General features: G+C 45.5%; 1 protein-coding gene across 1 annotated transcript in view; it reads left to right on the top strand.

Annotated features, from left to right (window-relative positions):
* The window catches only part of Ak5 (adenylate kinase 5), a 193615-nt gene that overhangs the window by 101365 nt on the left and 64475 nt on the right, over positions 1-27775 (top strand). The window contains exons 7-8 of the mRNA XM_059266474.1: positions 16016-16106; positions 24933-25009. Of these exons, the coding sequence (XP_059122457.1) occupies positions 16016-16106; positions 24933-25009 (168 nt within the window). The remainder of the gene's footprint in view (positions 1-16015; positions 16107-24932; positions 25010-27775) is intronic.

Here is a 27775-nt window from a genome sequence, read left to right as displayed (position 1 = left end):
TTAAATCAAAAATAATGTAATAACCACAATGTCACTTCATATAACAGCTATGCTCCTGACATCTTTGTAGATTAATTTTTATAAATCAATAGTACCTTTAAGCGCTTAGCCAGAGAGAGGATTTAAGGCTCTACGAACCCTATCCAGAGTTACAGGAAGCCAGTCCCTTCTAAGAATCTGTGTTTTTAAGATTCTGGGAAGACAAAATTACAAGGCAGCATATTCCAACAACTAAATGACAATGGCAGACTGGCAGGGACTCAGAACTCCAGAGGAAACGGTGCGGGCTTCAGTTGATGGGGAGCATGGAGTGTGGAGGCCAGCCCAGACAGCACAGCCAGCTGCTGAAGGGAAGGGGGACAGAATGGAGATGGAAAAGAGGAGGAGGGAGGGAGGGAGGGAGGGAGACGGAGGGAGGGAGGGAGGGAGGGAGAGGCAGGAAGGGGGAGGGAGAGGCAGGAAGGGAGGGAGAGAGAGGAAGGGAGGGAGGGAGAGAGAGGCAGGGAGGGAGGGAGAGAGAGGCAGGAAGGGGTGAGACAGGGAGGGAGGAGGGAGGGAGGCAGGGGAAGGGAAGAAGGGAAGGAGCAGGGAGGCAGGGAGGCAGGGAGAGGGAGGAGGGCGGGATGGAGGGCATTGGAACTGAGGAGTGTCAGCATGGAAAAGCCCTTACCATCAAGTCCACGACCTGAGTTTGGTCCTTGGAAGTAGAAAACCGACTCACACAGCTGTCCTCTGACCTCTATGTTCATTCTCTGCCCCCCCCCCCACACACACACAAGTTAAGATTAGAAATAACAGACTTAGAAAACCACAATCTTCTCATCCTTGAAAACACTAGCAGTTTATGCCGAGTGTCACTGGCATTTCCCGGCTGTGTCACAGCTAATCAGCACACGCTAACTTTGCTGAAGAGAGAGAGCCAAGCCAAGAGACTCAGTCCTGCGCTGTGAGGAATGCGTACATGGAGAGAGGTGTGCTTTCTTATTGTTTTTAGTTTACTGTTATTTATACTATTATTATTAGTGTGTGTGGTGCATATGTGTGGTGTGTATGTGGAATGTGTGCGTCATATGTATGTGCGATGTGTGTGGTGTGTGTGTGTATGGGTGGTCTTTCTGGTACATGGTGTATATGTATGTGTGGTGTGTGTGTGTATGTGTGTGTATGTATGTATGTGGTGTGTGTGTGTGTATGTGTGTATGTATGTCGTGTGTGTGTGTGTTTGTGTGTGTATGTATGTATGTATGTGGTATGTGTGTGTGTATGTATGTGTGGTGTGGGGGGGTGTATGTATGTATGTGTGTGGTGTGTGTGTATGTGTGTGTATGTATGTATGTGGTATGTGTGTTTGTGTGTGTGTGTATGTATGTATGTGGTATGTGTGTGTGTATGTGTGTGTATGTATGTATGTGGTGTGTGTGTTTGTGTGTGTATGTATGTATGTATGTGGTATGTGTGTGTGTATGTGTGTGTATGTATGTATGTGGTGTGTGTGTTTGTGTGTGTATGTATGTATGTATGTGGTGTGTGTGTATGTATGTGTGGTGTGGGGGGGTGTATGTATGTATGTGTGTGGTGTGTGTGTGTGTTTGTGTGTGTATGTATGTATGTATGTGGTGTGTGTGTGTATGTGTGTGTGGTGGTGGGGGGTGTATGTATGTATGTGTGTGTGGTGTGTGTGTGTGTGTAGGTCAGAAGACAACTTTCAAGCATCCTCTCCGCCACCTTGTTAAGGCATCCTTTGTTTGTGCCATGCAGTGTACAGCCGGCCAGCTGGCTCCTGGGCCATCCTGTGCCCACTGCTCTCTCACTGCAGGAGAGCTGAACTGCAGAAACATCACGACATGTGGCTTTTCAACGTGGGTTCTGGTAGTCACACCCAGGCTGTCGGACTTGTGTGGCAAGTCTTTTGCTGGCTAAGCCACCTGGAGGCCCCAAAGGAGCAATTTCTATGAAGCATTCTTATATGAACAATTAGGAAGAGACCTAATTGCGTGGCCACTGATTCCTAACCTCAGAGACTCCAGGTCGGCCAGTGTTGACGGTCCTGTGTGTCTCCGTCTACTTCAGGTTACAGCTGGGGAAGTGGAAGGCTGCTTGTGTCTCATTTGAAGTTCCTTCTGCTAAGAGTTAGCACAACTTGGTATCTGCCTTGTAACATTTTTTAAATGTCGAAGTCATTTGAAAAGCAAATAACAATCTCTTGTTTATCTTTTGTCTAAGGCCATCTTTTCCATCCATGATGTGTTGTTGCTTAAAGCTAGAGAGCCATTATTTCTGAGTAAAAATTTGTCTGCTAAAACCACAGCCTGGATACATTTTCCTTGCATGGCTTTATTGGTTACTTTTTCTTGGTATCCTGCTGTGGCATAATGACACACTGACAGTCACATTGCTGAGAAATTCTGTGGCCATGCACATATATAAAAGTGGCTGTAAGGGGCTGGAGACTGGCCCGAGCAGTTAAAAACATTTGGTTGCTTTTGCAGAGGCCCTACGTTCAATTTCCAGTACCCACACGGCTCAGAACCATCTGTAACTCCAGTCCCAGGGCATCTGATGCCTTCTTCTGCCCTCCATGAACACCAGGCACACACATGGTACCCATACATACATGCAGGCAAAACACACATACACATAAAATAATAAGACATTAGTTTGCTTTTTTAAAAGTAGCTGTAGCAGACTCGGGACTTGAATCTCTCTTACTCCATTCTATGGCATTGTTTTTGTTCTGTAAGTCTGGAAAGCTGGGAGGATGGCTCAGTCTGTACAATACTGTCCACTCAAACTGAGGACCTGAGTTCAGACGCTTGATGCTCACATAAGAGCCAGATGTGGTCACACACATCTGTAACTCTAGAGCAGGGGAGGGAAGCGACAGAGCTCATTAGTCAGCCATTCCTGACTCTCTGTGAGCTCTGGGTTCAGTGAGAAACTGTCTCAAATACAACATAGAAATTGAGGAAGACACCTGACATCAACTTCTGGCCTCACACATGCACACACATACACCACACATTTTCAGACATGTGCATACATACACCACACATGCACACATACCTGTGCACACACATGCATATATGTACACCATACATGGGCACACATGTGCATACATACACCACACATGCACACATACCTGTGCACACACATGCATATATGTACACCATACATGGGCACACATGTGCATACATACACCACACATGCACACATACCTGTGCACACACATACATACATGTATACCATACATGGGCACACATGTACATACATACACCACACATGCACACATACCTGTGCACACACATACACACACGTACACCATACATGTGCACACATAGGCACATATACACCACACAAGAAGAAGAAAAGTTCTGGACACTAACTGTGTGTTCATACCAGCCCCACTGGTCTCCATGGAAACAGTCCTGTTTTACAGTGCCAGTCAAGCTGCTGTGTTAGGAGACGTTCGTCACCGGGGAAGAAGGAACGCTGCAGTCACACTGTCTCTGTCCCGTGTTGTTCAGGGTTGAATGCTGCATTGCTCTGTGTTCTCTGAATTATCATCAATTCACACAGGTCTGTCAGCAAGCTTTCTCAGAATCCAGCTGGAACCAGGCCAGCAGATCTTTAACACCTGGGTAACCCAAAGCTGTGTGAGAGATTTTGCATCTTCGGCCTCCTCCCCTTCTGTGTGGAAACAATGATAGTTTAGAATGAAGTGTTTAAGGAATACTTTTCAAGTGGTTGAAACGTCCAAACAGAAGGTCTTGGCATGTTGTCTATGGCAGCTTCATGACTGTGCACAAATATAATGACACGCTCTAAACTGGTTGTCTATGTTCAGGCCTGGCTGTGCTTAGAAGTGTGCTGTAGAAGTTCCTGGAAGGCACGAGATGAAAATAGATATTCATTTCTCATTATTTCTCTGAAACACAAATTTCCAAACCCCAAACTTCATGAATGGAATGGGGGACCTTTAACACACTGGGGATTAGCAGTAGCTTGGCTCTGCTGCTGGATAATTACTGGTGTGTTCCATGCCATGGAGATGATCAACTTAAAATTTAAACAAATCCCTCTGTTGTTCACTAGAATTACTAAAGAAAAGACTAAAATCGCACATTTAGTGAACACCAATATTAAGATAAATAAGAATGTGGCTGCTCATGAATCTTTAACAATTACGTACCCAAATTTTAAAAGTAGAAAACCTACGTTGGTCTTTCTGTGTTCACCTCTGTCGTTCAGCTGTGCAAATTGTGAAGCCCGTCTGTGCACTCCTAATAATAATGGCTCTGAATCATTTGACAAGATGGCTAAGTAGGTCATGGTTTTATGCCAGAAGGAAATGGCTTTTTAGTGGCCAAAGGAACAACTGGCTTTTGTTGTGAGGGGTGTGTGTGTGTGTGTGTGTGTGTGTGTGTGTGTGTGTGTGTGTGTGTGAAAGAGAGAGAGAGAGAGAGAGAGAGAGAGAGAGAGAGAGAGAGAGAGAGAGAGAGAGAGATCCTGGCCTGGTGACCTGATGTTAGTGCTGTTGCTATTATTTTCTCGTCCAAACAATCACTTTACCCTCAATCTCCTCTTCTGACCTTTTACTCAGGAACTAGTGACAGGATTTCCTTTCACATATTTTTTAAGTTCAAGAAAGCATTTTATAATACTGTAGGAACTACCACTGAAAGGACCTGCAAGTCAGCACAAGACACCCCAAGACCATGTTCTCAGCACAAAGGAGACTTATTTGCCCCAAAGGGACAAAGGGCAGGGAATAAGAGACAAAGATGGGAGGCAGAGGATGAGGGAGAAAAGGAAGGGAAAGGGGGGAGGATATTTGCCTGGAGGGACAAAGGACTGTCTCTGGATGGAGAGGAGACAGATGCAGCCCACAGGCAAATGGCAGTTTATAAGGGGAAAGGGGGGACCCTGTGCTAGGATGAGTTGGTTGATTTTGGTTGAGCATGTTAATTAGAGTAGCCAAAATGGGGCTTTGATTGCTGGACTTCAATACTTTGAAAGCTGAAACTTCATGGTCAGCCTCAGGAGGAGGAAGTGGCCAAATAAGGGACTAGACCTTGGTGGCTAGCTTTAGGAGTGTAATTGAATGCTTTTTAGCAAGGCAGAGGGAATGGGGGAAGGGCAGGGCCTGCCAGAGCCATGCTTGCCTGCTCAGGCCAGCTAGAGCCCCTTCAACTACCTTTCAAGGTAAAAACAGAAGCCTAGCCTCATTCCCAGGACGAGGCTACAATGTGTGGCAACAATGTCATCGAGGCGATGGTTCATTTACTAATCCTGTGTTCCCTTGCAGAATGCATCCTTTATGTGAGCATCTGCTTGGACTGTGGCAATGGGGAGCCCCAGGGCTGAGGTCATCTGTTAAAGCTCAGGCTCTTCTTTCCTTTATCAGTGAGCTAATGGTGTTTGCCACACGCACTTGTGTGGCAAGGAAGTTCTAAACAAATGAACCATTATTAGAGCAGGAAGACATCAGAAGGAGATATAGACCATTTGGTACTTCAAAGACTTTATCCTAGTTTGTAAAATGTATTGAGAAACTTAATTACCCAGCCAGATTTTTAAAATGATGTTGGCATGGCTGTGTATGTTCTGATTCATCCACTGCTGTCAGGTAAAGAATGTCTTTACATGGGGCTGAGTGGGACAGCAGTCAGGAACACTGGCTGCTCTTCCAGAGGGTCAGGGTTCATTTCCCAGCACCCACATTGCACCTCACAACTGTCTGTAACTCCAGTTCCAGGGATCCAGTGCCCTCTTACGGCCTCCTTGGATATACATGCAGACAAAATATCCACACACATAACACAAAAATAAAATAAATTTTAAAAAAGAATATCTTTAGCCCAGACAAGAATCTTTGTGGTGGTACTGTGTCCCCCAAAATATTGTGTACCCTAATAAACTTATCTGGGGTCAGAGAACAGAAAAGCCACTAGATACTTAGGATAGGCAGTGGTAGCACACGCCTTTAATCCTAGCATTCCAGAGGCAGAAATCCATGTGTTCAAGGATACAGCCAAGCATGGTGACTTACGCTTTTAATCTCAGAAAGTGAGCCTTTAATCCCAGGGAGTGATGGCAGAAAGCAGAAAGGTATATAAGGCATGAGGACCAGAAACTAGAAGCTTTTAGCTGGTTAAGCTTCAGGCTTTCAAGCAGCAGTTCAGCTGAGAGCCATTCAGATATGAGGACACAGAGGCTTCCAGTCTGAGGAAACAAGATCAGCTGAGAAGTTGGCCAGGTGAGGTTAGTTGTGGCTTGTTCTGTCTCTCTGACCTTCCAGTGTTCACCCCAATACCTGGCTCAGGTTTGATTTTATTAGTAAGAACTTTTAAGACTCCTGCTACAAATCTTAATAGACCCCTTTATCTAGATGGTAAACTCAATAAGGCAAAAGTCGTTTCCCTAACACCAAACCTCTGATAGGGCATATGGTTTATACTCAGGCTGTGTTTATGTTTCCACACCCTTAGTGGACATTCTTAGTTAGACAGGGGAGGGTTTCATAAGAAGTTAAAAAGGAATATGGTGATATACAGGAGTGCTGTGGGATGTCTTTCTCTATGCTGTGAATATGCATTGCTCTCATTGGCTAATAAATAAAGCTGCATTGGCCTATGGCAGGGCAGGATGGAGCCAGACAGGAAATCCAAGAGAGACAGTGAAAGGTGAGTAAGGGGAGACGCCAACCACCAACTAAGGAGCAACAATGTAATGGGACACAGGTAAAGCCACGGAACACATGGCAATACATAGATTAATAGTTATGGGTTGAGTTAAGTTATAAGAGCTAGCTAGTAAGAAGCCTGATCCATAGGCCATATAATTTGCAATTAATATTAAGCCTCTGAGTAATTATTTTATAAGCAGCTACAGGACTGAGGGGCCAGGCGGGACCAGAGAAACTTATAGCTACAGAGGAGATTGTCTCTGGATAATATCCACAACAAAGGTCAAACACTCCATAAATACTTGAGTTACACTTAGCCGTTAGAAACTTACAATGAGAATTCAGTAAATTTCAAGAATTTACTGAAAAATGTATTGAGAGATTGATTGTGACTCTCCAGCTTCTAAGAGACAGAGGATCTAAAAACACTCAAGGACAGAAATCTTATGAAGCCCTTCCTGACTAATCTCCTCAGTAATATTCATTATTGGGGGCAGTAAATGTTAGGGCTCAGGAGTCTCCTCCAACACTTCTTCAATGAAGACAGCAGTTAAAGGATCAAAAAGGAAGACCAGAGATATCTGGGGAAAGGTCTCGCCCTGGTGCCCAGCCTCCATGCCACCCAAGGACAGGGTGGACTGTTTTTAGAATAAGAGTAGGACTTTGAAAGGAAGGCTCCTGCAAAGCATGGTGAATTTCATGGATGTCTTGCGAAGTTCCTTTGTGGCATTGTAATGCTGGCAGGTCGCTTGTTTTCTGTGATCAGGTTTGCCTCACTCTGCAAAGCCTGAAGGCTGCATCTGAAATTAGCACTTGTTTTTCTCAGACAGAGCCTATTGCCCTTGAAGCTCCGTACAGATTCTAGTGGGAGTCTGTCTCCAGCTGAACCCATGTGTCAAGTAGGATGCTTTCTCTAAAAATGCAAAGAAGCCTGTTGAGTTGCAGATGTGAGATATCCTGCATCCCTGGGGGAAGCCAGTCAGTTCCAGTCTCCTTAAGAAGAGTAGACTCTATCCTAACGGCAGCAGAGAAGAGATGAAGACAAACAGGCCACGGAGAAGCTGAGTGCTCCTCCAATGCCGTGGTCACTTCGTCTTTAAAGTCACACCTTTCCAAAACAGAATCTGTCACTGCTGTTTTTATTGTGGGAAGAATTTCTTCTGGGGGCTCAGGCTTATGTGAGAACAGGGAGGATTAAGGTCTACTTAACAGAAAATTAACTGCAGGTAGCCAAATCAAACAGGTGAAGAAGACCGAGCCAGGATGCAGTTAGCCCGCTGCCTTACAAACATACGACACAGGTATGTCTTTCTACAGTTTGATGGGATTCATTACATAACAATACATTAATAAGCACTGTCAGCTCTGGTGACTGCAGTTGATAGTCCCAACTTCCCCTGATATCTGGCTATTGGCAAACACAAGTTCTTTATTACAATCTTAGTTATCAATGTTAACTCTCAGATCACACATTACATGTCACACAAGAAGAGAGAGAAGTGTGTGTATCTGTGTGTGAGTGTGTTTGTGTGTATGTGTGTGTAGACACAAAAGGTTAAAGAAGCCACAGTAGTCTTCAAGGAGCTCAGAGCCTCACCGGAAGATACTGACAGAGATACCAGGAGAGTCACTACCGCCATAGGTAATTAAGACATTAATAAACCTCGTTAGATTCCTGCTACTGGAGCCCTGAATACAGAGACAAGCCCCAGGTCACAAATCTGAGCCAAACCTAAGGGTCAAGCCAAGCTAAAGAAGCTTAATGCAGGGTGATAGAGGCCATATAGGCAAAATATAGGACTGAGTACAAACAAAATGGACAGACAGACAGCAATTAAAGTAAGACCACATCAACACGAGACCCAGATGAGCTGAAGCCCCCAGGGACAGTTAGGAGTGCTCTGTCTGTCAGTCCTCGACCCCAGATGCTCACTCTAGGTGGTCACTTACAGCCTTGGCCATCACAGTGTTTCCCATCGTCCTCTCTCTGTAGGGTCCTGGTGAAGGTGTTGCATCCTTTTGTAGTCTGGTGGATTTGATAAGTTCTGGGCCTGGTTTTCCTGATATAATTTGAATACACCCATATGTCTATATGTGCCCTTGTGGACTTTGATGGATTTATAGTGGCACTTTAGGTAGTTATCAGTCTGTGTCTCTGATGGCACTGGGCAGGCACTGGTGGGTACCAAGGTACAGAGTCTTCCTGCCTCTAAATCTGCACTCAACATGGTGCCAAATGCCGATAGTAACCCAAGACAAGTAACCCAAGGCAAGGCCAGCCTGAAAACTATTATGTTACCCAATACGGAGTAACTTAGGGCAGGATACAGACTAATCTCAAAAATGGCACATATGGGTGTTTCCCTGAAAGCAATTAGTGAGTTTTCTTCTTCAGAATACCCAGCCTGACTCCTCTTCTGTTTTCCAAATCAACCACTGTCTGAAAGATCTACCACATTCCCTGACCCTCAATGCATCAGCCCTGACCCCACATGTGGCTAAATCAGCTGAGCGTATAGTTGGTTGAGTGATAGATGGCCAATAAAATTGCTTTTCTATGGAATAAATATTCAACAGATAAAATGTAGGTATTCCTTTTAGACAGCAACCAATCTTTCTTTCCACCTGCTGCTTGCCAAAGCCCTAAATCAGGGGTGTCCAGCCTTCTGATGTTGGTATTTAACACTGTCACCTACAAAAGTTTGGAGCTTCATTCATAGCCATCCTAGACACCTGCAGCTCATGGGCCACAGGCCCGTGTTAGCAGACCAATAGAGTAATTAATCATCCTGCTGGTTGAGTCATTTACACTCACATCAAGTCCTCAGAAGCGTCTACAGATTGTAAAGTCCTTTTCTTTACCTCCTTATTACAAATCAAATTTCCACTCTCACTCTTCTCTTCCTTTTCGTTTATGTTTTCCTGAAACTTGGGGAAAAATTGCTCAATTAGCCAAAGAGTCAGTGAGTAAATTTTTTAACAACGCTCCATTCTGTAATTACTTTCTATCATTGGGCCATCTTGCTGAGAAGTTAATTGCTCTGAAACCAAGATCAGCCAGTTTGTTTGTTTTCTTACGGGTGGGGGGGGGGAGCTGATGCAGACACCACAGCGTGTTAGAGCTGCGATAGTGTGTCAAGGAATGAGTGAGGATGGGCACTGAAAGGGCTCAGAGGCTGGCAATAACTCTCAAGCTAAAAATAGGAAGGAAAGAGAAACAAGGTAATTAAGAACATGGTTTGGTTCTTCCCAGAGCTAAAATAACTTTAGCTTTTAGGAACACGAGTATTGTAGAGAGAAAAACCTAAGGTCTTGTCCCAACCATTTTCTCCACTGGGTTTGTGACCTTCAAAAGTACTTATTTCCTAGGCCAACTATTTCTTGTGGCCATTAATACTTCACATTGTTCTAGAACTCCATGGGGATGTGTTACAGTGATTGCCTGTTACCCAGCTGGAGTAAAGCTTAATAAATGGTATACGCTTGAGCTCTACTGTCCCGTTCTTGTGTTCATACACGGTGCCCACCCATTTCCTATGCGTGGTCAGAGGTTAGAGGGAGAGTAGAAGCTACTGAATTCAAAGAAGGCCTTGAAATACCTTCAAGAAGACAGACTGCAGAACCAGAGGCATCCTCATTTTCCAATAGACAACTTGTTTTCAAATCTCCATTCCGTCTCCCTGCTGTTCCCTCTCCCTGGAGTGCCTTCTTTTCTTCATTTTGCTAGTCTTGCCTGTACAAAGGCATGATAATCCCGTGTAGCCTCTGACCATATCTCACCCCATTCTACTATTGCCCGCTGGCCCCAGTATCCCTAAGGCACACTCTGTCTCGGCCCTGACTACCCAGAGTCATTATTCACTGTTCCAACAAAACCCTTCCATAAAGGTTAAGTGCTGTTAGGTTTGCAAGAATAATCCCTTCGTGCTAACCACAGTAGGCATTGATTGAAATATGACTCCTTTTCCTACCTGCCAGTGAGGCCTTTTACCATCTTGTCCTGTATTCCTCTGTCAGCAACATTTCCCATAGTTTTCAATTTTCTAATCTTATCTCTTAGATTCTACTTGATTTGCATTGACGCTTCTACATAATTATGAATTGACCGTATTTGACCATTGTTGCTAGTCAAAAAGACATAAACATGTATTTATTTGTGCTGGCAATTGAGCCCCAGACTAGAGAATGCCAGGAAATGAAAGGAAAGGACTGTGGGATCGCCTAGGGTGATTGCTTGACTAGTGTGTGCCAGGCCCTGGGTTGCATCCCCAGCACTGATGATGGTGGTGGTGATGATAGTGGTGGTGATGATGGTGGTGGTGATGATGGTGGTGGTGATGGTGATGATGGTGGTGATGGTGGTGGTGGTGGTGATGATGGTGGTGGTGATGCTGGTGGTGGTGGTGGTGGTGGTGGTGGTAGTGATGATGGTGATGGTGTTGATAATGATTATGGTAGTGATGGTGGTGATGATGGTGGTGGTGTTAATGATGATGGTAGTGGTTGGTAGTGATGATGTTGGTGGTTGGTGGTGATGACTGGATGAAGAATCTCAACCAAGAAAAAAATTAATATGAAAGAGAAGGAAAAGAACAACAACCAACCAACAAACAGAAAACTGGAATGAGCCTAATCTTCCATCTTCTAGGACTAAAAAGCCCCAGTCATACATCTCATGGCTTCAACTCTGTGTGTGTGTGTGTGTGTGTGTGTGTGTGTGTGTGTGTGTGTGTGTGTGTGTGTCTTCCAGGGCACTGTTCAGAACTTGGGATCATGGGAGACAATAGAGCCTATAATTAGGAAAGGTATGGGTGTCACAGAAAGTTGAAATTTGTCTTCTAGGGCTCGAGATTCTTTAATTTGTAAACTTTCTTGATGAAGGCTTAAATCTTTAATTTTGTAATTTTTGAAAGCCTCAGACTGCAAGAGTGCTGGGAGGAAAGAGAACAGGAAAGGGAAAGGGTATTTAATTAAGTTGGCTTTCTCGTCAGCTCGTTTCGGTGTTTGGTGGCTGACTGACAGCTCCAGTGCTGCTCGGCAGTAAGGAGAAGTAGGAAATGAAGAGTGTAATTCCCGGTCCACAGAGCGTAGCTCCTCTTCTCCATTTTCTCCTTATAACCTTCCCTTTACCTTAGTCATGCTTTAACAAGGACAAACCAACGTGGGTTAGTCTTCCTGCCTTGTGTCAAACCTGGTACAGAACCTGTCATCCTGAATGTGCTCAGTGAAGGATGGAGGGGATCGACAGGTAAAATGCTTGCTTCACCAGCCTGATGGCCTGAGCTTGATCACGGGAACCCACAAGATTCCAATGCAGCGGCTCAGATCTGTAATCAGATGGAAGGAGGAGAAAGGATTGCAGGGTGGAAGGAGACTCGTGAGAGTTGTCCTCTGCCTTCCAGATGTGCTCTCTGGCACATATGTGCCTGTACACACACACACACACACACACACAAGCTCATACACATACATACACAGGCATGCACACACACACACGTACACCAAATTTTTAAATGGGAGAGGAGGGAAGTTGTTGTTCTTAGAGACAGAGTCTTACTATGCAGCCCAGACTGACCTCACACTTCCTTCCTTTTCCTGCCTGAGTCTCCCACATACTGGAGTTACAGAAGTGAGCAGCTACACCCAACAATCAATACTTTTTCAGGGACTTCCTGGGGGAGCTGAGAGCTCACGCTTTGATGTGGCCAGCAGTGTGCTCAGCCTCTCACTCTGCCACTTACAGGACCTTAGAAGGGTCATTGAGACCTTGGGCTTGTTTTTGTCTTGTGTGATTGATTGGTTGCTTGCTATGGTGCTGGGGATGAACCCACAGCTTCGCACATACTTCATGCACACTAGCACACATGCACACCCACTGCAGAGTGACGTCACCAGGCCAGAGGCTATTTCAAACCTGAAGATAACGGTCCTTTGTGTGGGAGGGTGTCCTGTGCACAGGCTCCTGGATGAGGTGCACATGCGTGGAAACGCTAGCTTACAATGTTGTTGCAGAGGTTGAGTGGCTGAAGCATGTGGCGGACGGACGACCGTCACAGTGAAGCAGTTTCTCAGCCGACGGTAATGTGCTGTGGCTCTTCAGAGCTGTGCTGGTGTTGTGTTGATGTAGACTGTGACGAACGTGCTCTGAGCTAATGTTAAAAACCTGCCTTTCTTTCTTCCTTAGGTTCCAATCACAAAAAAAAAAAAAAAAAAAAGACACAATACATTGTTAAGGCTTCAACTTCAGGAGCTTTCTCTTCTGAAAGCATTCCATAAATATCCTAAGAGGCTTGTTTGGAATCTCTTTACTCTGGTAGCTTTTCTCAACAAAACTGTTGATTGAGCATCTGAATTCCCAGTAAGGGAAAGGTGGAGACGATGAGTCTCGATTCTGCTATCCACAGCTTCCAAGTGCCCTGTACATATCTCTCTGAATCCTGCCAGAATTTAGATCCGCCTTCTACATCTTGCCTTTATCTCCTTCTATGAGGAAATAATAAGTCCTGCAGAGCTGGAGTCCACAGGGCTGAGCTGCAGGAATTTAAATCAAAGTACAGGGATGCTCGTCCCAGACACAGAACTGTCCCTGCCCACCTCGCCCGCCACTTTGTGTGGTGTGTCTCTTTCAGGTTTTATGGTGGATTATGAAGCTTTGCAAACTCAATCTTGCAAAGGGATTTCTTTGGCCCCAAATCCACCATGGATGTCTGCAGGCCTCGTGGCAGGCGCCATGAGTCTTTTAAGTATTGTGGTTTTAACGCAGTCTTTACTTTCTTAACCTACAGAATAGAAAAGTCAAAGCAGAATGAACACTAAGCAGTCTGTGACTTAGGGGGGCATTTCCAAGCATGTGACAGAAAACGTGTGAGTGTGTGAGCATATGTCTGTGTTCAGTGCATGTGTGCTTGTGTGTGTGTGTGTGTGTGTGTGGTGTGTGTGTGTGTGTGTATGTACATGAATGTGGGAGCCTGATATCAACTTTGAATGTCATTCCTCAGGAGTCATTCACCTAGCTGTTGTTGCTTGTGTTTTAGATTTATTTATTGTTATTTTATGTGGATGGGTGTTCTGCATGCAGGTATATCTGTGTAGTACATACGTACAGTGCCCATGGAGGTCAAAAAGGACATCAGATAGCCTAGACCTGGAGTTACAGATGGTTATGAGCCGTCATGTGGGTGCTTGGGATCAAACCCGGGTCATCGGGAAGAGCAGCTAGTGCTCTTTTCTTCTGATCCATCTCTTCCTTTTTTGAGATAGGGTCTTCCACTGGGGCCCAGGGCTTACCAATTAGGTTAATCTGCCCAGCAAACCCCAGGGGTCTTCCCTTCTCTGGCTCACCAGCAGATTACAAACAAGTCTGTGTTCCACCATGGATGGCTCTCACGGAGCACTGGAGGAACTAACTATTGGCAACTGAGGGCAGAGGAAGAAAGCCACTGGGGGAGAGTGCTTGGTTGAAATTTCTGGCCTGAGGCAAAGGAGAAGAGAACATTTCTAGAGCCTGGTTTGGTGCTTAGAGAATGCACTCGGGGGAAATATGAAACTGAAACAATGCTAATAACACAGCCCATTTGTTTCCCCTCAGACTCATTCCTGAGTTTAATTAAAGGTGGAATCTTGAAGGAGGATTAAATTGGTACCTTCCCCCTGGAGGTGGTACCTCTGGGATGGTAACAGGGAGAAGGCTGGGAAAGGGGTATCCCTAGGGAGGTTCGTACAGCCTGTAGACTCTGAACGGCGTGGTCTGATAAAGACAAAGACTTGTTTCTGCCCTTGACAACACGGTCACTGCTGTTCTCGGAGAGTGGTGCCCAGTTCTGCCCCCACCACTGTGGCTCTCTTTCCTAATCTAGATGTTTCATACATGCTTTGGGAAGCTGTGTTTTCACTTGTATTTCTTGTGAAAATACAGGTTGTGATCAGACTAGGAAACTTGTAAGCACTTCATTTTGAAATTTCCTGTTGGCCTCTTCAGCCCTCTCACGTTAAATGACATGAAACAGATTGTCCCATTCCTTCTGTGAGTTATGACCCTCTGAATAAGAAAAGGGCTGGTTCTGTGGGTAAAGCATTTGTTTCACAAGCATGAGAGCTTAAGTTTGGATCCACAGACCTGAGTAAAGCCAGCCACAGTAGTGTGCATCTGCAATCCAGCCACAGTAGTGTGCATCTGTAATCCAGCCAGACACAGTAGTGTGCATCTGCAATCCAGCCACAGTAGTGTGCATCTGCAATCCAGACAGACACAGTAGTGTGCATCTGTAATCCAGCCAGACACAGTAGTGTGTATCTGTAATCCAGACAGACACAGTAGTTAGTGTGCATCTGTAATACAGTCACAGTAGTGTGTATCTGCAATCCAGACAGACACAGTAGTGTGCATCTGCAATCCAGACAGACACAGTAGTGTGCATCTGTAATCCAGCCAACACAGTAGTGTGCATCTGCAATCCAGACAGACACAGTAGTTAGTGTGCATCTGTAATCCAGACAGACACAGTAGTTAGTGTGCATCTGTAATCCAGACAACACAGTAGTGTGCATCTGCAATCCAGACAACACAGTAGTGTGCATCTGTAATCCAGACAACACAGTAGTGTGCATCTGTAATCCAGACACAGTAGTGAGCATCTGCAGTCTGGCAGTCCAGTGGTGAGATGGGAGGTTGAGACTGGAGAACACCTGAAGCTTACAGGACAGTTAGTCTGGTATATACAGTAGTAAACAGGAGAACATGTCTCAAACAAGGGAGAAGATGAGGATTCACATCGGAGGTTGTCTTCGGACCTCTATATACATATACATAACACACACACACACACACACACACACACACACACACACACACACAAATAATTATAGTAAAAACTTCAAAGAAATCCTAGACACCAAACATCTACTTCCAGCTTCCACGTGCATGCACACACATATGCATGCACAGCTGCATATACTTGTGCACACTCACAGACAACATAGACACAATAAATAAATAGATAAATAAATAGGAGATCTTTACCCCTCTTGTTTATAACTGTATATTTTTTATTTTTATTAGAAAAACTAAATCAGAAAGCCATAAGTAATTTCAATTATCTTTTCAGAACTTGCTTTATATATTGAGCAAATGTTGCCCATTTTCTTAGCATAGTGACTGAACATTTTCTTCCTACTGCCTGCCCCCTCCCTCTCTAAGGGTCTGGTTATAAGCATAGCTGCTTAGTTCTTGCCTCATTATAGACACAACTGAATGATGTGTGCCTGCTGTATGTCAGACTCAACTCATTTGTGTGTCTCACGGTGCAAACTTGTCTGCCCTGGTTTCCCCAGTTTGATGCTGACCGAGATGAAGATGCCGTGTTCTATGACATCAGTGTGGCAGTCGACAACAAGCTGTTTCCAAACAAGGAGGCTGCGACAGGTAAGCCACCACAGCCTTTGGCACCAGGACATCAGGATCAACTGCCAAATGACCCAGGATTTTTATCTGTGACTGAAGTTCCACCAGCTGCTATGGGACTGATAGGGCTGCTCTGTTCTGAGCCTCATTCTTTCTGATTAAAAAATAAAGATTAAAAACTAAATAGAAAGGAAAGACTGAAAATATTACCTGAATAAACCGGAAGTGCAGTGTAAGCCACTTGCAAAACTATAGAAACGGCAGAGACATCTGGCTTCCTGGACAGTCTCCTAAGGTTCTTCTTCAACATTGGGGTATCCATCTTCAGCCTATAGGCCGGGAATATATGGCAGAGTTTTCTATGAAGCAGGAATTTTGAAGCACTGTCCTGCCTTGTCTTGGCAAAGTTTGGCAGTCTTTTTCCTTTGTGTCCTGCTTGTCCAGTTTGTACAGCAGACTGTCAGCAGTCAAGGCAGGGAAGTTTCTTGTTCAAATGGCTGGCTTTGCCACAGTGAAAGCAAACTCCATGTGGAGGTTCTTTGATGCCCATCATCCTTTTATGAAGTAGATTGGTCCTGCCAGAAGCAGATATGGCTCGCTCTCATGAAAAGCCTTAGGTTAGTAAACATGTTATATGCCGTATTCTATAAGTCTCTGAAGTATTTAAGATCACCTATCTATCTAAAATATATTTATTTAACCTTGAAAACATACCTAATATGACTACAAGTTTTATTATTATAGATGACTAACTACTAACCTGCATTTTTTAATTATACATTGCATTTTGAAATGAGCTACATAAGCACAATATCCTAAACAAGAATAGAAACATATAAAATATAACAAAAATAACTTTAAATTTATATCAAAATCCATAATTTGTATACAAAAATCCAAACCAATGTAAACTATTTGAGGTGAATAGTTGTCTTTTTATCCTATATTCCTGTATCCCCACTAAATGATGACAAACATCCATGATCCACTGAATGACCAAAAACCACCAATCTCACCTCTTGGGAATGTGGGCATTGTGTTCTCTAGACTGTTTCCTGTTGTCTGGAGGTGATGGTCCCCAGGGGAACATGAGAAAATTGAGACAATGCTCAAGTCCTGGGAAAACTGGTTGTAACATTTGTTGTCCACTCTCAGAAGGGTTCCCACGCAGAGGGATCAGCATGCATGGTCACCTGTTGTGTAGTTTTTTTCCTGGTTTATTACTTTATGTCTCTAGCCAAGATTTCAGGTCTCCCCCAATCAAACCTAATCTCTCTTAACCTTGAAGGAATCCACAGCTTTTCTTTTCATGTGGAAACAAAAGCATAACCTCTCCCCCAATGCAATATATTTTCTGAACTCCATTTTGAAGTTAAGATATCCTAAAGTATCTAGGCTGGTTTAATTCAGTAGTCCCTATTACAATCCCATGTCTCTCAGCAGCTGTCAGTTGCTCATCAGCAATCAAAATATTCAAAGTCAACATAGCACCATACAGGATCCAGACTCCCTGTGTATTTCCCATCTTTATGTGGTTTATTCTTTTTATATTACTTTACTCTTTCTTTAACAACTTTACATTATTTATAAACTAATTTTTCCTATGACTGTCTATACCCATTTTTTTTTCTTTCTTAAGCCTACACACATTTTTAAACACACTGTAACCTATTTAGAGATTTTTTTTCTGTCTGGACCTGTCTTTATTGTATATCTATAGCCTTTTCTAACTGTGTGAACCAAACATTAAACTGCTAAGTGTTAGCTAGGCCCTCTGCCTTGGCTCTGTTGGCTGGCTCCACTCTCTCCTTTGGTCTGTGAGAGCTGAGCCTTAAGCCCACAGGCCTGGCAAAGAGCTACATTTAACTGGGTGCTGCATTTAACCACCCCAGCTCTAGGAAGTTGGTATCAACACTGTGGCAGGAGTTCTTTTTACTTAGCTTGTTATTTCTACTTAATGTGCTAGCTACTCAAGTACTCACTGACTGTATGGCAGAGTCTCTTAAAGGGGCTATATCCAGTTTTTGTTTGTTTGTCTTGTGGTTTTTTGTTTTGTTTTACAGCTTTCTTGGGCCTTATGTAGAAATTCAGGCCCACATCGGGCATCCAAATTTCATCTGTCCCATCCCATAGGTCCAAGGTCATTTTTCTCTTTTTCTAAGCCCTCAACCCTGGATCTCTGTCATGGAAAATATACCCTGATATAGGTAAACTCCCCGTGCTACTTTGTCTGTCTGTTGTCCTCCCCCTCAGACTCATAATTTTGTATGAATCACCCTCAATTTTTTACTTTATAGCCTACAACTCTTTATTATATTTTATAAAATCACAACTCAGAAGAATTAAGAACAAGATAAGTAAGTTTAAAAATAAAGGTTTGGGAGTGGGAACATAGTTCCATGGTGTAGCACTTGCTAGTGTGTGCATGGCCTTAGGTTAGACTCTCTGCTCTGCAAAATAATTAGATACATCGATACATAGATGGAAACCGATAGATGATAGATGACAGGGAGATAATAATTGACTGGGAGATATATAATAGAGAACAGATAGATAATAAATAGATGAGAGATAGCTATAGGTAATAGATGATAAATATATAGATGGTTGATGTAGATAGATAATTGATTGTTGATTGATGTTGTATTGTGTATATGCACACTATATTCAAATGAATCAGCCACTCTGAAAACAGCAGGTTTTGGATTTTTGTTGAGCCCCCTGAAGACAAAACAAAACAAATAAGAAAATCCTGGCTCCAGCTCTCATGGTCCAGAAGGAAGCCACAGACAAGAACAGGTGTAAATCCACTTTACCTCTGTTCCAGAAGTTAGCCGGCAGTGTTCTTGCTCTCATATCTGCACCAGTTGGCACTTCTTCTTCTCTGCATCCACAGTGTTGGTGGCCTCGTCAGCTCCCATTTTGGGGCTCTCCTGCCTGTCAAGAACACTGCTACAAGGTGATCCCCAGAGAATGCTCTAACCATCCTGCCTCCCTAATAAACAACAAAACAAAACCTGTGGCTTTTCTGCAGGCTGGGTGCCCGTGCCCTTCTTATATCCAAACACCCAGAATCCTTAGCTATCCCATGTCCAGTGAAGCATCACCTCCACCCCTCACCCACACCATCCCTGCACTTCTCTGATTGGCTTAGCTCCTGCCTCTGGCCTTTGCACCTGCTCTTCTAGTCACACTGAATACCTGTCTCCATCTGTGTGCTCCCACTGTGTATAATGTTCCCCAGTCTCATCCTACATGGACCAGATCCTCCTTTGTGTCTCTATTTAAGAGTGATATCTGTGAGGATGTGTATGTCTGTGTGTCTGTGGTGTGTGTGCATGTGTGTGTGTGTGTGCGTGCGTGTGTGTGTGTGTGTGTGTGTGTGTGTGTGTGTGTGTGTGTGTGTGCAAGAGCCCAAGGGAGATGGCATAAAGCCTTTCTCTTCTATCTGGCCACCTCAGCTGAGGTCCAAGCTCACACCTCACAGGTATACCAGATCTTCACCTTGAGCCCAGTGTGTATTGGGGTTCCTTTGTCTTTTCCTCTGGCTGCAGGTCCATGACCTCTACAGCCTCTAGTGTCCCTCCTCTGTGGAGCCCATCGGCACTTTGAGCAGAGCTGTTGCTCCCTGTGTGTCAGTGCATCTCTCTGGGCTTGTATTTCCTTACTTAGAAAGAGGAGACAAGAGTACCTGCCTCACAGGGGCATTGGAATGAGGCAGTGAGTTTGTGGGTAAAGGGTGTTTCTGTCCTACTGGAAAGGAAAGGCTGCGTATGAGCTTATGTCTCTGCAAAGGACTCAAGGCTCACAGGGAGGCCACGTCTCAGACATTACACTTTGTCCTCCTTTCCCCAGATTCGGCTCTCCTATCGTCTCCCTCCTTCTTGCCCTCTCCCCATCCAATCCTAGAGTCACTGAAGAGCCAGCCCTCCCTCTCCTCACTCAGGGGCTTGCCTTTCCCCATATACATGCAGTGCTGTTCCTCAAAGGAATTCTGCCACAGTGTGGCTAACACTCCCATGCCTGTGGCATAAGAGTGGGATTCTCAAGTTCAGTGTATACAGAACCCTAACAGGAAGTACTCAGTCTACAGAGAGGGTACCCAGGAGCAGCTCTATTTCTGAGAGGAAGTACTTGGTCTGCACAGAGAGTACCCAGGAGCAGCTCTATTCCTGACAGGAAGTACTCAGTTTGCACAGAGAGTACCCAGGAGCAGCATCTATCCCTCACAGGAAGTACTTGGTCTACACGGAGGGTACCCAGGAGCAGCATCTATCCCTGACAGGAAGTACTCAGCATCTATCCCTGATAGGAAATACTCGGTCTGCACAGAGAGTGCCCAGGAGCAGCATCTATCCTGACAGGAAGTACTCGGTCTGCACAGAGGGTGCCCAGGAGCAGCATCTGTTGAGGGAGAACGCAGAGGTCCTTTGATTCATCTTCAGTTGTACAGTGCCTGTAAACAGAACACCTTTAATTTCTAAGTTGTGTTTTGATATGTCATGCTGAAACACAATCCTGACAGTTTAATGGCTATAGGAACAGGAGATGTTGCTCCCCTTAAGGGGGACAGCCAGAGGGGTGGAAGAGTCTCATTCAGTGCTGGCCTCTATGGCTCAAGAAGCCTCATTGCAGGAGGGTCTCTTTGGCAGGCCAAGTGGCAGGTATGTCCTCCTGCAAATTTAGATCGACATCTAGGACACTGTCCTGGAGAGCAATGTGGTTCGGCTCACCTCTACTGCCTCCTTAAAGCCCTTTGCCTCTGGTTCCCATTGAATTAAAGACAGCCTGGGTAATATTTCTGAAGACCACCTTACATTAAAACAAGTGGCACTGAGTGTGTCAGGTGGGGAGCCATTTCAGATCAGACCTTTCTTTGTTTTCTAAAAAAGGATATCTTTAGATCTGAAAAGAAATTGAAAAACTCAGAACAGGGAGAAATGAAAGCCATACCATCACTTTTTCTAAATGTCTGAATTCTGTGGTCATTTATGAGGAAGAAAATCATGTCTGGTGTTTTATGTGCCTGTGTATTGGTTGAAAGAAAGCCTGAAGCACATCAGTGTTTGTCTCCCTGGCTCCTTGGGCTATTAGTAAAGTCCCCATTTCCAGAAAACTAAGCAACCAGTGTTTTTTAAAATGCAAGCTATTCAATCATTATCTGAGCTGATAATGATACCCTTTGTCTATCATCTGAGATATATTAATACTATGGTTGCCAGGGGCAACAGTGAGTCAAGAATTGCCATCCCTTAGTGATACAGTGAGATTTCTGTCAAAGCCCTTGATTAGGAAGGATCATCAATCTCCTCTTCCTCCTAACAGGGAAGTTAGTTTTAATCAAAAGTCTTTTCATTCTGATGTGACTGAAAATTGTTTTCTAATGAATTTGCTGCTGTTTCAAATGCTAGCATGTGGTCCCTACTTGGTGGGTTGTTAAGGGTCCTTCAGATTTCACTTCTTGAAAACAATGGGAGGAATGGTTTCCAATTCAACAATAAGTAGGACAAGGGAGTCCTTGCTGCTGGGTGTTCACTAAGACTTTGTGTTCAGATCCTGTGGACTCTCGGAATCAAAGGACAGTCAGAGGTTAGGGAAGCACATCCACCCACACACCTTCCTCTACTTGACCGGTCAAGAAGACAATGTCTACACTGGAGACTAAGGAGAGCCGAACACATTTCTGTTGTCTTTAACACTGCTGTCCACAAAAGCTGCCTAGGAAGGTGACTTGATTGTCCTGGCTTGAACTCGATTCCATTATTCCACCTCTGATGTTTCCACAGCCCCCTGCAATGTGCTTCATCCAAATGCATTTATTGTCCCTCCCTGTCTCAGGATGTCAGTGGACAGCCATGCCCTCCAGGTCCTCACCTGTGTAGCAGCACTGGGAGAGCCCTGCAGGTCGCTCTGCTTAGAGTTTGTTGTCAGCAGGGTGCATGAGAAGAAAGAAATGGAAGCTTCAAGTTCTGTCATTGCTATTACACAGTGGTACCTGCTCCAAGTTGAGGTCATCCCGGATACACAGTCAAACTCTGCCCTAGAAAAATAGAAAAGAATATGGAAACCACAAACACGAGTACTTGGTCAGTTTGGCAGAGAGTAGGGTTAGCAATGATCAGAGGAGTGATAGTATAGAGGGGTGCACACCTGCAATTTCATTAGAGCCTGAGGCTGTGGCTTCACAAGTTCAAAGCCAGACCGACCAAAAGACTGAGGCCTATCTGAAGAAAGGATGAAGGAAAAAGAGGAAGGGGTGGGATGAAGGGGGAAGAGAGAGGAAACACTGGGTGAGACCCCACCTTGACTCTAGTGTTAAGAGGAATATGAAGCAATACTTCTGAGGCTGCTCTGCTTCTGAGGAGTGTATGAAGTATGTACTGTTATGAAAATATACTTCATTAAACTTCCATACTCTGACCAAGAATGACTTGTCAAAGCCCAGGTTACAGTGGAATGTGAAGTGGTTTGCTGTTTCACAGAACACGTAAACCTGTTATGGGCAGCACTTTCCTGGCCAGGGAGGTGTGTGTACTTAGGTAGGTGGCATGTCTCCCCACAGGAAAGAGTTAAGTGAGAGCAACAAGTCACCTCTGCTACGAGAACTCAGGGTGGAAACTGATGGTGTAAATCTGAGCCTGGGGGATTAATGGCAAGTGATTTGACGTGGCCTCTTCTACTTGAGAAGAGACAGCCTCCGTTAGTCAGTCTGTGTCTTCTTGCCTTTGGGGAATGTGATGGTTAGTTTCAGCTGTCAGCTTGACACAGTCTAGACTCATGGAGCAGATTCTCTGCTGAGAAACTGTCTAGATCTGCCTGTGGGCATGTCTGTGGGAACTGTCTAGATCTGCCTGTGGGCATGTCTGTGGGAACTGTCTAGATCTGCCTGTGGGCATGTCTGTGGGAACTGTCTAGATCTGCCTGTGGGCATGTCTGTGGGAACTGTCTAGATCTGCCTGTGGGCATGTCTGTGGGAACTGTCTAGATCTGCCTGTGGGCATGTCTGTGGGAACTGTCTAGATCTGCCTGTGGGCATGTCTGTGGGAACTGTCTAGATCTGCCTGTGGCATGTCTGTGGGAACTGTCTAGATCTGCCTGTGGGCATGTCTGTGGGAGCTATCTAGATCTGCCCGGCCTGTGGGCATGTCTGTGGGAATTGTCTTGACTGTTAATTGAGGAAGAAACACCCACCCTGAGTATGAGCAACATCATTTCCTGGGCTGGGCCCTGGACTGTGTGGGAGTAGAGAGCTATCTGAGTGGCCAGCAGACAAGGATATGTTAATCACTCTCTGCTCTTGACTATGGACATGAAGGAGTAGGTGCCTGAGTTCTTGACTTCCTCTCAATTATGGAGTGAAACCTGGAATTGAATGCTGAACAACTCCTTCCCTCCCTCTGTCTCCTCTTGTGAAGGTATTTGTCACAGCAAATGAAATGAAGCTAGAACAGAGGGTAAAGGCACCCGTAGGCTTGAAGCAAAAGTCACGTTTTAGAATGGGAAATCAGCCCTGTTTGTCCAGAAGTTCCCTGCTCTTCTTCCTCTCTGTTTGTGGTGCCCGTGTCTCACTTCTCAGAACATCCTGAAGCTACCTCTCCTAAACACTCATCTTCCCCTCCAACCTCAAGTTCCTGGGTCAGTTCCTTGTGAAGACTCTCAGTACCGCTGTCGCCTCATGGATGACCAGATCTAGTCCTCACACTGCTGGTCCGTCACCTCACGGATGACCAGATCTAGTCCTCACACTGCTGGTCTGTTATTTTCACAGATGACCAGATCTAGTCCTCACACTGCTGGTCTGTTATTTTCACAGATGACCAGATCTAGTCCTCACACTGCTGGTCTGTCACCTCACAGATGACCAGATCTAGTCCTCACACTGCTGGTCTGTCACCTCACGGATGACCAGATCTAGTCCTCACACTGCTGGTCGGTCACCTCACGGATGACCAGATCTAGTCCTCACACTGCTGGTCCGTCACCTTCATAGATGACCAGATCTAGTCCTCACACTGCTGGTCTGTTATTTTCACAGATGACCAGATCTAGTCCTCACACTGCTGGTCGGTCACCTCACAGATGACCAGATCTAGTCCTCACACTGCTGGTCCATCACCTCATGGATGACCAGATCTAGTGCCTCACACTGCTGGTCTGTTATTTTCACAGATGACCAGATCTAGTCCTCACACTGCTGGTCTGTCACCTCACGGATGACCAGATCTAGTCCTCACACTGCTGGTCTGTTATTTTCACAGATGACCAGATCTAGTCCTCACACTGCTGGTCCGTCACCTTCACAGATGACCAGATCTAGTCCTCACACTGCTGGTCTGTCACCTCACGGATGACCAGATCTAGTCCTCACACTGCTGGTCCGTCACCTTCACAGATGACCAGATCTAGTCCTCACACTGCTGGTCCGTCACCTTCACAGATGACCAGATCTAGTCCTCACACTGCTGGTCCGTCACCTTCACGGATGACCAGATCTAGTCCTCACACCGCTGGTCCGTCACCTTCACGGATGACCAGATCTAGTCCTCACACTGCTGGTCTGTCACCTCACGGATGACCAGATCTAGCTCCTCACACTTGATGGTTTCTGAGTCTTACTGTTGACAAATTAGCCTCCTTCAGGGCTTGTTCTTCTGAAGGCCAGGACAGGATCCAGAGTGTCTGTGTCCTCTACCACCAGCCCAGACACAGAGCGTGACGGATAGAGCAGTGTATAAATGTGTGTGTGGTTAATGGAACAACAGGACAGTATGGCAACCTGATGGGAAACTTCTTGCTTTGGAAACATACACAGCCTCCACCAGCTGATCATGTCTTTCTTAAACTTAGATTCAACTGACCTTGACCCTTCGATGATGTTTGATGCTGGAGAGATCGTTGACACAGGATCAGATTATGATGATCAGGTAAACTAAACCTCAAAGCATTTTTCTATTTAAAAGTGTTTAATTTTAGTCTCTGCATTTCATAACTATGAAAGCTGAAATGTTGACTTTGGGAGATCTTGACGGATCCCTGAGAAGGCATTTCGTGTTGAGCCCTGGTCTCATGCAGCCTTCTTTTACTGCATTTTCTCTCTCACTTGTCCTCATTTCAGACCCAAAGCAGTTAGGTAAGGGAGAGACTCACCGTTGAAAGTTCCTTGAGATAAAAATAAGTTCCTCTTGCCCAAGAATTTACCTGTGTCTCTGTGGTGGCTAATTTTGTCTAGTAGAGAGGAATAATAAATGCTGAGGGCGTGAGGAACTCGTACCTTTGGGCAGCAGGATCAACTGGTGGTAAGATCCAAATAGGGGAGGCACTGGTCCACACTCTGGGGTCCCAGACTGATAAAGAGAGAAAAAGAAAAGAAAGCCACTGAGCAGCAGTCTCTCTCTCTCTTCCTCTCCCTCTCCTTTTCCCTCTCCGTCACCCTGTTCTTTCCCCCACCCTCCCTTTCTCTGCTTTGCTAACCCGCCAAGATTCAAGGGAGCAGCTGCTGTCACTGCACCCTGAGAGCACTCCCTCTGCTGTGCCTCCCTCTGGAGCACTCCCTCTGCCGTGCCTCCCTCTGCTGTGCCTCCCTCTGCCGTGCCTCCCTCTGGAGCACTCCCTCTGCCGTGCCTCCCTCTGGAGCACTCCCTCTGGAGCACTCCCTCTGCCGTGCCTCCCTCTGGAGCACTCCCTCTGGAGCACTCCCTCTGCCGTGCCTCCCTCTGGAGCACTCCCTCTGCCGTGCCTCCCTCTGGAGCACTCCCTCTGCCGTGCCTCCCTCTGGAGCACTCCCTCTGCCGTGCCTCCCTCTGGAGCACTCCCTCTGGAGCACTCCCTCTGCCGTGCCTCCCTCTGGAGCACTCCTTCTGCTGTGCCTCCCTCTGGAGCACTCCCTCCATTGTGCCTCCCTCTGGAGCACTCCCTCTGCCGTGCCTCCCTCTGGAGCACTCCTTCTGGAGCACTCCTGCTGTGCCTCCCTCTGGAGCACTGCCTCTGTTGTGCCTCCCTCTGGAGCACTGCCTCTGTTGCGCCTCCCTCTGGAGCACTCCCTCTGTCATGCCTCCCCTCTGGAGCACTCCCTCTGCTGTGCCTCCCTTCTGGAGCACTCCCTCTGCTGTGCCTCCCTTCTGGAGCACTCCCTCTGTTGTGCCTCCCTCTGGAGCACTCCCTCTGTTGTGCCTCCCTCTGGAGCACTACCTCTGTTGTGCCTCCCTCTGGAGCACTCCCTCCGTTGTGCCTCCCTCTGGAGCACTCCCTCTGCTGTGCCTCCCTCTGGAGCACTCCTTCCATTGTGCCTCCCTCTGGAGCACTCCCTCTGCTATGCCTCCCTTTGGAGCACTCCCTCTGCTGTGCCTCCCTTCTGGAGCACTCCCTCTGTCATGCCTCCCCTCTGGAGCACTCCCTCTGTTGTGCCTCCCTCTGGAGCACTCCCTCTGTTGTCCTCCCCTTGTGATAGATTGGACCATATCAAACCCTGGGTCAAAATAAACCCCTCCTCCCTTCAGTGACTTCTCTCATCGTTTGTCAGAGCAACAAGAAAAGTAACGAATACACTCTTCCTTCCCAGGAATAAACAAAGAATGTGGCTGAGCATCAGCTGTGGGTTCAGAGAGCTGCTATTCTGTATCTAACTATTTGCAGGGAATGATGCCCAAGGAAAACATGGCCAAGGAGTTAAATGTATGTTCCCTCTGAATAGAACTGAAGAAATTTATCTGGGTCATCTTCCTCTCAGCAAGAATGTTCTCTACTGCTATATTTTAATGATCCAAAATAGTTGGCAAAGGATCTAACTCCCTAACTGGGCTTTGGGTTTTTTTAAAGATAATGTCTTAGACTCTGTGCCCACACTTGTCAGTGCCTCTCAGAAGTGGTGGAGAGCCCAGTGTGTTCTTGTGATGGTTTCTGCTCCCATTTCCAACTAATTTATGTCACAAGTGAAGCAAATATATCTGACTGCTGTCCACATATGATGACTGGCTCTGTGTGTGTGTGTGTGTGTGTGTGTGTGTGTGTGTGTGTGTGTGTGTATACGGTGAGTATGCGTGCACATGTATAAATGTGTGTATGTGTATATATGTATGTGTGTTCATAAATGAATTTCCTTCCATCACAAAACATGAAAGTATTCGCAGATGTGTAAACACACAATGGTCACCCTGTGGTAGAGTACCTGGTAACAGCTGTTCAGCATTTGCTACATGGAAAACTAAGCTGTTTGCTCCTGTGTTGACTATTGTGCTAACTCTCCACAGCATTTCCACAAGTAGAATCATGATTTCTACTTCACAGATAAGAAAATGAAAATGAGTCTTTTGCCCAAGGTCACACAAATAGTTTCACAATGGAGATGTGGAACATAGGATGTAGTTTCTTGCTTATAGTATTTTTATTAGCATATGTTAATTATACATATTAATGGGTTTCATTATGTTGTTTCCATACATGTACATAATGAATTTTGGTCATATCCACTTTCTCATCATGACCTCCTTCTGTGGTGGTATTGTGTTCCCCAAAATATTGTGCACCCTAATAAATTTATCTGGGGTCAGAGAACAGAACAGCCACTCACACCTTTAATCCTAGCATTCCAGAGGCAGAGATCTACCTGGATCTCTGTGTGTTCAAGGAAACAGCCAGGCATGGTGACTCACGCCTTTAATCCCAGAACGTGAGCCTTTAATCCCAGGGAGTGA

Source organism: Peromyscus eremicus, chromosome 6 (genome assembly GCF_949786415.1).
Source record: "Peromyscus eremicus chromosome 6, PerEre_H2_v1, whole genome shotgun sequence".
Taxonomy (NCBI): Eukaryota; Metazoa; Chordata; class Mammalia; order Rodentia; family Cricetidae; genus Peromyscus; species Peromyscus eremicus.
This window is presented reverse-complemented; position numbering and strand designations above follow the sequence as displayed.